Genomic DNA, 12114 nt, shown 5'->3' on the forward strand with positions numbered 1-12114 from the left:
AAATATAATAAGAAAATACTAAGTATACTTCATAAAAGTGGAGATAATTTAATCATGAAAAAAAACAAAGTGGAAAATATCCTAATCTGTTTTTAGAATGTGAAAATCTTAGGTTCAATCCAAAGTATTGGCACCAAAACAAAAAAAAGTAAAATCTTAAGAAAATGAGTGTGTCACTGGTAACATTAGTTGTGATGTTTTTCCATAGAGATTTTTCCAAAAGCTCCCTTCCAAAACCTCCCTCTGCAATGAGGTAGGAATGTTATGGGATTAGAAAAAATATTTGGTGTTAGTTTATAACTGACTAATCTAGAAATCCAGTCTCTGGATTGATACTCTTCAGATATTTTGAAGTTTTTGTGGAGGGACTGTAGCTTTTATTAATAGCAAATCATAGTTGTAAACAGAGCATTCCTAGTTTCTTTGTCTTAATTTTATGTATAGACGGAGATTTCAGTTCATAATTAATTACCTGTATCTGGTTCAGTTGTATTATGTTCATGTTCATTTGTTTGAAAAGCCTTTGAACTAGAACAAGAATTATGATTGTAATAAAAAAACTTGCTTGTTTCTTCTTTCTTGAGAATTGCAGAGAATAAGAAGAACACTTTGTAATGAGTGCATCTTTGTTTATTTTGAAATTTTAATGCAGCAAATAACTTTCAAGATAGAAAAATGTTTTTGTTAAATTATTTGCATCATAAACTGCATAGTTAAATTTGTGGTAAGAAGACTCACCACCCATTTATTTCAGTAGCCAAGATCAAACTAGGGTAGTCTGCCAAAACATGTAATAAAAAGTGATGCAGTACTTCAGCGTGATTGCTTATTATGTTCTCTACAGGTCCAGACCTATCTATTCTTACATGATGTGAAAAATTGAATGATTCAGCCATTGATTTTGATAAATAAGGATTTTTACAGCTATGAAATATTGGTGTTTTGGAAATTAAAAATAGCATGTTATTTTGGAATTTTGAAAATGGGTATAACCATTAACTGTTACAATATGTAGGTCAAGGTAGAGATTGGTAGTTATATGGAATTTGAAGGATTTAGAATGTAAACCCAGCACTGAGATTTTTAACTTACTTTATTGTGTCTATTGCCAGCCAATCTACTTGGTAAGTTGGTCTTTTTTAAAAATCATAGCAGAAGATTAGTAATTATGATTTTTTTCTCATATGTGTAAAACTGTGTTTCCTTAGTTTTAATTGCAAAACTTTTTAGGTCATTCTACAATGTAAACCCAATAACATGTACAAAATGAGACATTTATATTTTAAACTTATCTTCTTCCTTTTTGCAACTTTTTATTTCTTCCTTTGAATGCATTAAATTTATTGGTTGTAGCCCTCTGTGAAGCAGGTGCTGCTCATCAGAGTGATTCTATATTCAGAAATATTAGTATATGGACATTTTAACATGTGCTAATTTTATTTAACCTTATACAATTAGTGGGCATAAGGTGTTTTAGATGATTGTGAGTTAATAATCAATGATATACTATACAGTTTTAAGATGTTTAGCATTGGTCTCATTTATATATTTTTTCTTCTCACTAGGCAAGAAGTTATGAAATGGAATGGATGGGGATATAATGATTCTAAATTCATCTTCAATAAGAAGGGCCAAATTGAGTTGACTGGGAAAAGGTAACCCTGGTTTATTTCTTTTGATACTTCTTTAATTCTTTCTATGAAAAATTTTAAACACACTTGAAAATATGATTTCTCCCTGAGTTTAAACATTATCAACATTTTGCTATAACTGCTTTTTTCCCCCTGGCAATATTTCAAATTCTGATGTTGTCATGTCACCTCTAAATATATGCATATGTGTGTATGTATATATATATATTTTATGTCTTAATAAGGACCTAATATAAACAATTATATAATAATATTATATATCCAAAATAGCAAAAATTTTTTATCTAGTTATCCAGTTCATATTCATGTTCTCCAGTTGTCTCACAAACATCTTTTATAGGTAGTTTATTTGTGTCAGGATCCAAATAATGTCTATAAGCCACCACCCAATCCCCATGCCATTCAGTTTTTTGAAAGCAGCTTCATATTTAAATCTGGTAATTTACATTGGAGTGTGGGTTATTATGAAAGGTGAACGATTTTAGGTCTGTGTGAATATAAATAGTATTGTAAAAAATTAGTTTCTGAGATAAATTAGGAAAGAAGTGATAGAGAAAGATCAGTCATTTTTGTGATAGCTTTCCTGTATCTGAAATGTGGTTATTTGTTGATAAGAATTACAAAGTATATTTATTTGTTCAATCATACCTCAGTAAAACTGGAAAAAATATTAAAAAGAATTCTAAAGGATATTTCTGTTATTCCTGTTTGTTCTAGATGTGGTCAGAATTGTAAAATAAGTTCTTTGTTGGTTTTAAGCAATACTGCCCTTGCCAAAGCTCTGTTTTTGGTTTGTCTGTTGAATTTTGATACAACATTTGAAAGGGCAGTGAGTACAAATATGTAATACTTGAATGCTGGAACCAAAAATAAAAAGAAATTGAGACTAAGTGAAAAATTGGATCAGATATATTACGAGTCTATTCCAGTATTGTACCCTGATTTAATATCTATTGGACATTACTATACTTAAGTTAATGTTTTTAAAACATATGCTATATCAATATATTAAAATGTCAACAAAGTAAGTTTCATTCCTTAGGAGAAGTTATTTATTTCCTTTTCAGTGCAATGTATTAATAATTTTTCTATTTTTCTGACTTATTAATATTTTGTACCTAAAATAAAATCTCAGGAATAGTAATTTGAAAGTAATTTTAATCAAGGTATGAAGAGGTACATTTGACATTAGTTTTTTTATTAGGAAAATAAATATTATCTGTGTTCTCATTCCCATCCTTAAGTGTGATTGGGTAGTGTGCAATGGAGGCTTAGTTGAGAAATTGTGTAATTCAGGTAGAAGGGATTTCTGGTTAAAATTAAATTTACCAGTGTTCTAAATGTTGAATCTTTTATGTTTTATTTAAATAGAATAATGTCTGATATAGTAGAAACATCGATGTAGAGATTGGGTTTTCAAAATCTTCTGGAGGAAAAAAAACGAATCTTCTGAATTTAGAAAACCAAATTTCTCTCTTCTCGGACACTGCTCTCATTTCTCTTTCTCTTTTTCTCTCTTTGTGTTTGGATCTTGAAGGTACACAGCATTTCTGTTTTATGGAGCAGGGTAGATGGTCACTTGTATTTCAGCAAAGTCTTCTGTACAGTACTGTAGGCCATGTAGTGGTTTATATGAGAAAGGGTGTGTGTGTGTGTGTGTGTGTGTGTGTGTGTGTGTGTGAAATGAATGATTAGTCATAAAACATCACAGGTAACTATGCCTTAGTGGGTCCCATGGGTTCAGGATCTCGTTCTTATTTTGGGTGTTCTGGCACCTGATTTGTCAGTTTCCTGGAAGAGATGAGGCTGTAGGGGTCTGACACATGCCACACTTCTAAGAGACTGATTTAAAAAATTAGAACCTCAGTGTATTCAATTATGGTTAGATTATTCCTTTTTCAGGGTGTGGAATACATGTTAGTGCCCTTTCTGATGTTAGGGTATCTAGAGAACAACATTTGCAACTTAGATATTATTTGGAGAGCATACATTCAGAACAAAGGAGATTTGATGGTCTTGATAGAGATATTTATATAGGCTGTAATAGAACCAGAGAATTTTTCTGTTGGTTTTAATGGGTTACTACCACTCCTACTGGAACGCATTCCTTAAAGGCCTCATTTCTTTGCATTATTGACTCCTAAGTCAGAGTCCAGTGGGGGAGAGGGAGAATAAGGGTGCGTCTGACTGGAAGAGCCTGCAAGAGAGACCAGGAAAGTGAATATCTGGCAAATTTGCATTAATGGAGGGTAGCTTTTGCCTTCCTCCAAGACTTACACAAAGGATAATTCCCCAGACATATAAATGGGATTTAGGTGCTCTGGGATTAAATATGTACTAAACAAACAGTAACTAAAATGAAAAAGCAAAACAAAATTCAATTCCCGTTTTGGTGGGAAGCACCAGTACCTTGTCACAGGGTCATAAACTGAGTTGAATTGAATCATAACTTTCTCTATATCTAGTCTGTTTTCCTGAGAATAATTGGTGAATGAGTAGGTTTCTCTGATTTTTATCAGAAAACATTTACAAACACTCTTAAGATAATAATATCTACTATTTATTGAGTGCCTACTGAGTTGTCTTACAATAACCCTATCAGATGGATAGAGTTATCTTCTTAAAAATAATGAGGATGAGGAAAGTTAAGTAGCTTACCTGAAGTCGCCTGCTCAGTGGTAAATTGGGATTAAAAACCAGGTGTTTTTAAGCTTCATTCTTCTGCAGTTTCTATTATACTGTGCTTTTGAGTTACTTCTGCAGATAACTAAACTCATCCACTGTACTGATCTTGTTCTGTCTCCAAACCCTGGGAGCACTATGCTGTGTATACCAGCACAGTAGAGTTAGTCATATTATAAACATTTATCTTGCATCAAAAATTCCTATTGTTACTGTGAAAGGCAAAGGGCAGAAGCGTAAGAAGATTGTGATATTCCTGAAAGAGAAGATGGAATTCGTGACTACAAAGTCTGAGTACAAGAAAACGCTGTTTGGCTGAACAGTATTGATTCACTCTTATTTATTAATAATATTAGAGTTAAGGACAATTTTTGATATTTTTTTGTAGAGACTTTCTGTTCTGGCAGTGAGGTGGACTGAAATAATTCAGGCCCCTCGCCTTTTATAACCACATAGAAAAGTTGGATAAAATATCAGAAGAAAGAAATATAACAGAGCTGGAAAGAAAGAAAGGGAAATCCTACGTGCCAGAAACTAACAGTGATTATCAGTGAAAATTGATGAGGTGTGGGGTTCTCCTATTTCTGATCCAAAGAACTTTGAAAAGAAATTTTTATGTGGAATGTAGTTGATTGTATGTATTTTGCGGGAGGGTAACTTTGACATTTCAAACCTAGGCATTAAGTTGTAAGCAATCATTAGAAGCTATTATAGAGTAACAGCTTTTCCCCTATGTTAGGAGAAGGGTCTGAAATTTTTTTTCTGAGCAGTCTATCTTCTGAACAGATTTATAATTTATCAGTTTATAAATCTCTAGATTTATAACTTACCACTTTTATTCCTTCTAAGTATGGATGAATTTAGTCCTCCTGGGTTTAAGCAGCATAAGGCAATACTCTGGAGCCAATTCTATAGATTTTTTTTTCCTTCAACTTTTAAGTTCTGGGGTACATGTGCAGGATGTGCAGGTTTGTTACTTAGCTAAACGTGTGCCATGGTGGTTTGCTACACAGATCAACCCATCACCTTGGTTATTAGGTTATTAAGCCCACTATCCATTAGCTATTTTTCCTGATGCTCTCCCTCCTTCCACCGCTACCCGTAATGTGCCCCGGTGTATGTTGTTCCCCTCCCTGTGTTCATGTGTTCTCATTGTTCAACTCCCACTTATAAGTGAGAACATGCGGTATTTGGTTTTCTGTTCCTGTGTGCGTTTGCTGAGGATAATGGCTTCCAGCTCTATCCCTGTCCCTGCAAAGGACATGATTGTGTTCCTTTCTATGGCTGCATAGTATTCCATGGTGTATATGTACCATATTTTCTTTTCCAGTCAATCATTGATGGGCATTTGGGTTGATTCCATGTCTGTGCTATTGTGAATGGTGCTGCAATGAACATATGCATGCATGTATCTTTATAATAGAATGATTTATATTCCTTTGTATATCTACCCAGTAAGGGAATTGCTGGGTCAAATGGTATTTCTGCCTCTAGATCTTTGAGGAATCACCACACTGTCTTCCACAATGGTTGAACTAATTTATACTCCCACCACAGTGTAAAAGTGTTCCTTTATCTCTGCAATCTTGCCAGCATCTGTTGTTTCTGTACTTTTTAATAATCGCCATTCTAACTGGCTTTTGATTTGCATTTCTCTAATGATGAGTGATGCTGAGCTTTTTTTCATGTTTATTGGCTGCATGAATGTCTTCTTTTGAGAAGTGTCTGTTCATGTCCTTTGCCCACTTTTTAATGGGGTTGGTTTTTTCTTGTAAATTTGTTTAAGTTCCTTGTAGACTCTGGCTATTAGACCTTTGTCAGAGGCTCAGATTGCAAAAATTTTCTCCCACTCTATAGGTTGTCTGTTCACTCTGATGATAGTTTCTTTTGCTGTGCAGAAGTTCTTTAGTTTAATTAGATCCCATTTGTCAATTTTGGCTTTTGTTGAAATTGCTTTTGGCGTTTTCGTCATGAAATCTTTGCCCATGCCTATGTTCTGAATGTTATTGCCTAGATTTTTTTCTGGGGTTTTTATAGTTTTGGATTTTACATTTAAGTCTTTAATCCATCTTGAGTTAATTTTTGTGTAAGATGTAAGGAAGGGGTATAGTTTCAATTTTCTGCATATGGCTAGCCAGTTCTCCCAGCACCATTTATTAAATAGGGAATCCTGTCCAGGTGCAGTGGCTCACGCCTGTAATCTCAGCACTTTGGGTGGCCGAGGTGGGTGGATCACCTGAGGTTGGGAGTTCGAGACCAGCCTGAACAACATGGAGAAATCCTGTCTCTACTAAAAATACAAAAATTAGCTGGGCATGGTGGCGCATGCCTGTAATCCCAGCTACTTGGGAGGCTGAGGCAGGAGAATCACTTGAACCTGGGCGGTGGAGGTTGCGGTAAGCCAAGATTGCGCCATTGCACTCCAGCCTGGGCAACAAGAGTGAAACTCTCGTCTTAAAAAAAAAAAAAAAAAAAAAAAAAAGGAATCCTTTCACCATTGCTTGTTTTTGTCAGGTTTGTTGAAGATCAGATGGTTGTAGGTATGCAGTCTTATTTCTGGGATGTCTATTCTGTTCCATTGGTCTATGTGTCTGTTTTTGTGCCAGTACCATGATGTTTTGGTTACGGTAGCCTTGTAGTATAGTTGGAACTTGGGCAGTGTGATGCTTCCAGCTTTGTTCTTTTTGTGTAGGATTGTCTTGGCTATACAGGCTCTTTTTTGATTCCATATGAATTTTAAAATAGTTTTTTCTAATTCTGTGAAGAATGTCAATGGTAGTTTAATGGGAATAGCATTGAATCTATAAATTACTTTGGGTAGTATGGCCATTTTCACAATATTGATTCTTCCTATCCATGAGCATGAAATGTTTTTCCATTTGTTTGTGTCTTCTCTGATTTCCCTGAGCAGTGATTTGTAGTTGTCCTTGAAGAGGTCCTTCACTTCCCTTGTTAGATGTATTCATGGGTGTTTTATTCTCTTTGTAGCAATTGTGAATGCGAGTTCATTCATGATTTGGCTCTCCTCTTGCCTGTTGTTGGTGTATAGGAATGCTAGTGATTTTTTTACATTGATTTTGTATCCTGAGACTTTGCTGAAGTTGCTTATCAGCTTCAGAAGCTTTTGGGCTGAGACGATGGGGGTTTCTAGATATAGGATCATGTCATCTGCAAACAGAAACAGTTTGACTTCCTCTCTTCCTATTTGAATTTTCTTTATTTCTTTCTCTTGCCTGATTGCCCTGGCCAGAACTTCCAATACTGTGTTGAATAGTAGTGGTGAGAGAAAGCATCCTTGTCTTGTGCCGGTTTTTGAGGAGAATGCTTCCAGCTTTTGCTCATTCAGGTATGATATTGACTATGAGTTTGTTATATATGGTTCTTATTATTTTGAGGTATGGTCCTTAAATACTTAGTTTATTATGAGTTTTTAACATGAAGGATGTTGACTTTTATCTAAGGCCTTTTCTGTGTCCATTGAGATAATCATGTGGTTTTGTCTTTAGTTCTATTTTTATGATAAATTACATGTATTGATTTGCATATGTTGAACCAACTTTGATTGTGGTGGATAAGCTTTTTGATGTATTGCTGGATTCAGTTTGCCAGTATTTTATTGAGGATTTTTGCATTGATGTTCATCAGGGATACTGGCCTAAATTTTTCTTTTTTGTTGTTGCGTCTCTGCCAGGTTTTGGTATCAGGATGATGCTGGTCTCATAAAAGGAGTTAGGTAGCAGTCCCTCCTTTTCAATTTAGTTCCAGTAGAAATGGTACCAGCTCTTCTTTGTACCTCTAGTAGAATTCAACTGTAAATCTATCTGGCCCTGGGCTTTTTTTGGTTGGCAAGCAATTTATTACTATCTCATTTTCAGAACTCATTCTTGGTCTATTCAGGGATTCAGGTTCTTCCTGGTTCAATCTTGGGAGGGTGTTTATGTCCAGGAACTTAACCACTTTTTTCTAGATTTTCTAGTTCATATGCATAGAGGTGTTCATAGTATTCTTTGATAATTATTTGTATTTCTGTAGTGTCAGTGGTAATATCCCCCTTATCATTTTTGATGGTGTCTGATTCTTCTCTCTTTTCTTCTTTATTAGTCTAGCTAGCAGTCTACCTATTTATTTTTTCAAAAAAAAAAAAACAAAAAACAAAACAAAAAAAACCCCATCTCCCGGATTCATTGGCTTTTTGAAGGGTTTTTGGCATCTCTATCTTCTTCAGTTCTGCTCTGATCTTGGTTATTTCTTGTGTTCTGCTACCTTTGGGGCTTGTTTGTTGTTGGTTCTCTAGTTCTTTTAGTTGTCATTGTAGGTTGTTAATTTGAGGTCTTTCTACTAGAAGTTTTTTGATGTGGGCATTTAGTGCTATAAATTTTCCTCTTAACACTGCTTTAGCTGTGTTGCAGAGATTCTGGTACTTTGTCTCTTTGTTCTCATTAGTTTCAAATAACTTCTAGATTTCTGGCTTAGTTTCACCCAGGAGTCATTCAGGTTGTTCAGTTTCTATGTAGTTGTGTGGTTTTGAGTGATTTTTTAAAGTCTTGATTCTAATTTGATTGTGCTGTAGTCTGAGAGATTGTTAATGATTTCAGTTATTTTGCATTTGCTGAGGGGTGTTTTAATTCCAATTATGTGATTGATTTTACAGTAAGTGTTGTGGCTATGAGAAAAATATATATTCTGTTGTTTTTGGGTGGAGGGTTCTCTCGATGTCTGTCAAGGCTGCTTGATCCAAAGCTAAGTTCAGGTCCTGAATATCTTTTAATTTTCTGTCTCAGTGATCTGTCTAATATTGTCAGTGGGATGTTAAAGCCTCTCATTATTGTTGTGTGAGAGTATAAGTCTCTTTGTAGGTCTCTAAGAACTTGCTTTTGGATCTGGGTGCTCCTCTATTGGGTACATATATATTTAGCATAGTTAGCTCTTCTTGTTGAATTGAACCCTTTACCATTATGTAATGCCCTTCTTTGTCTTTTTTGGTCTTTGTTGGTTTAAAATCTGTTTTGTCAGAAACTAGGATTGCGGCCCCTGCTTTTTTCTGTTTTCCATTTGCTTGGTAAATTTTCCTCCATCCCTTTATTTTGAGTCCATGTGTGTCTTTCCATGTTACATGGGTCTCTTGAGGACAGCATAGTGGGTCTTGACTCTTCCCCCAGCTTGCAATTCTGTGTCTTTTAATTGGGGCATTCAGCCCATTTACATTTAAGGTTTTTATTATGTGTGAATTTGATCCTGTCATCATGATGCTAGCTGGTTATTTTGCAGACTTGTTTATGTGGTTGCTTCATAGTGTCACTGGTCTGTGTACTTCAAATGTGTTTTTATAGTGGCTGGTAACAGTTTTTCTTTTTCATATTTAGTGCTTTCTTCAGGAGCTCTTGCAAGGCAGGCCTGGTGGTGATGAATTCCCTCAGTATTTGCTTGTCTGGAAAGTATCTTCTTCTTTTCTTATGAAGCTTAGTTTTGGCTGGATGTGAAATTCTGGGTTGGAAATTCTTTTCTTTAAGAATGTTGAATATCGGCCCCCAGTCTCTTCTGGCTTGTAGGGTTTTTGCTGAAATGTCTGCTGTTAGTCTGATGGGTTTCCCTTTGTAGATGACCTGGCCTTTCTCTCTGGCTGCCCATTATATTTTTTTCTCTTCTTTTCAATCTTTGAGAATCTGATGATTATGTGTCTTGGGGTTGATCTTCTCGTGGAGTATCTTACTGGGGTTCTCTGGACCTCCTGCATTTGAATGTTGGCCTGTCTTGCTAAGTTGGGGAAGTTCTCCTGGATGATATTCTGAAGTATGTTTTTCAACTTGGTTCCATTCTCTCCAACTCTTTTGGGTACCCTAATCAGTCATAGGTCCAGTCTTTTTTGTATAGTCCTATATTTCTCAGAGGTTTTGTTCATTCCTTTTCATTCCTTTTTCTCTATTCTTGTCTGCCTTGAAGACTGTAGTCTTCAAGCTTTGAGATTCTTTCCTCCACTTGGTCTGTTCTGCTGTTGATACTTGTGATTGCATTGTGAATTTCTTGTGTTGCGTTTTTCAGCTCCATCAGATTAGTTATGCTCCTCTCTAAACTGGCTCTTCTGGTTTTCAGCTCCTGTATTGTTTTATCATGATTCTTAGCTTTTTTGCATTGGGTTACAACATGCCTCTTTCCCTCAGCAAAGTTTGTTATTACCCACCTTCTGAAGCCTACTTCTGTGAATTCAATGATCTCAGCCTCAGCCCAGTTCTGGCTGGAGAGGTATTGTGGTCATTTGGAGAAGAGGCACTCTGGCTTTTTGAGTTTTCAGTATTTTTGCATTGATTCTTTCTCATCTTTGTGGGATTATCTAGCTTCAATTTTTTGAGGTTGCTGACCTTTGAGTGAGATTTTTGTGTGATCTTTTTTGTTGATGCTGTTATTGTTGCTTTCTGTTTGTTTGTTTTTCTTTTAACAGTCAAGCCACTTTTTCGTAGGGCTGCTGTGGTTTGTTGGGGGATTGCTCGTGACCCTATTTGCCTCATTTTTCCCAGACCTGGAGGTATCACCAGTGGAGGCTGTGAAACAGCAAAGATGGCAGCCTGCTTTTTCCTCTGGGAGCTCCATCCCAGGGTGGGTAGTGACCTGTTGCTGGCCTGGATGCTCCCGTAGGAGGTGTCAGGAGACCCCTGTTGGGAGCTCTGACCCAGTCAGGAGGAATACGATGGCTGGTTTTTGGTGGAGCAGGTGTGCCATGTTGGGGATAACCCTTCCATGTCAAGACTGCCTAGACTCTTCAGAGCCATCAGGCTGGAAAGGCTGAGTCAACTGAACTGCAGAGACATCGGCTGCCTCTCCCCCAGGGGGCTCTGTCCCAGGGAGAGATCAGAGTTCTGTCTGTGTAACCCTGGCTCAAGTTGCTGAAATTCCCACAGGGAGTCCCCACCCAATGAGGAGCAATGGATTGGGGTCCCACTTAAAAAAAACAGTCTGGCCACAATCTGGCATAGCAGCTGTGTTGCATTGTGTGGGATTCCTTCTTGTTCTGACCACCTGGACTGCCTGGAACTGGCAGGCAGGAACAGCTGAGTCAACCTAACCACAGAAATGGTAGTTGCTCCTCCTCCAGGGAACTCATCCATCTCAGGCAGTCTCCAGCTTGTTGCACTGTCTGACTGGAATTCCAAGCTAGTGGGTCTTAACTTCTGAGGTAAAGTGTGGCCTGCAGAACAATGCTGCTTAGATCCCTGGATTCAGTCCCCCTCCTAGAAGAGTGAGCAGATGGATCTCCCACCTTGCTGGGATTCCTGGGGCGGAGTCTGTAAAACTCCTGGGTTACTGTGTGAGCCGGAGTGACTGTTCTTTTGAGACTCTGCACAGCTCTGTGTATTGAACTCAAGGCCCTGGTGGCATAGGGTCACCAGGGGATCTCCTGATCCACAGGTTACAGACTCGTGGGAGAAGTGTGGTTTCCCTCGTGGGGTTGCACAATCTCTCACTGCTCTGCTTGGATGGGGGTGGGAGTTCCTTTGGCTCCATACTTCTCCCAGTTGGACCATCGCCCCACCTGCTTTTCTTTGTTCTCCATGGGTTGAGCTGTCTGCCTAGTCAGTCGCAGTGAGAATCTGGATATTTCAGTTGAAGGTGCTGAATTCAGTTGCCATTTTCATTCTTCTCCATGAGAGCTGTGGACCACAGCTGCTTCTAATCAGCCATCTCAGTTCCTGGAGATTTCTATAAAGTAAAATTTTTGAAAAATGTCATTGTTTTTGACTTTATGGGTGTTATATATTAGTTTGGTACTTACAAATCACAAGTTAGT

General features: G+C 37.1%; 1 protein-coding gene across 3 annotated transcripts in view; it reads left to right on the forward strand.

The window, feature by feature from the left end:
* The window catches only part of AGPS (alkylglycerone phosphate synthase), a 160531-nt gene that overhangs the window by 31352 nt on the left and 117065 nt on the right, over positions 1–12114 (forward strand). For all 3 annotated transcript variants that reach the window (XM_073019836.1, XM_007965446.3, XM_073019837.1), the window contains exon 2: positions 1566–1655. In XM_073019836.1, coding sequence (XP_072875937.1) covers positions 1566–1655 — 90 coding nt within the window. The remainder of the gene's footprint in view (positions 1–1565; positions 1656–12114) is intronic.

Source organism: Chlorocebus sabaeus, chromosome 10 (genome assembly GCF_047675955.1).
Source record: "Chlorocebus sabaeus isolate Y175 chromosome 10, mChlSab1.0.hap1, whole genome shotgun sequence".
NCBI lineage: Eukaryota > Metazoa > Chordata > Mammalia > Primates > Cercopithecidae > Chlorocebus > Chlorocebus sabaeus.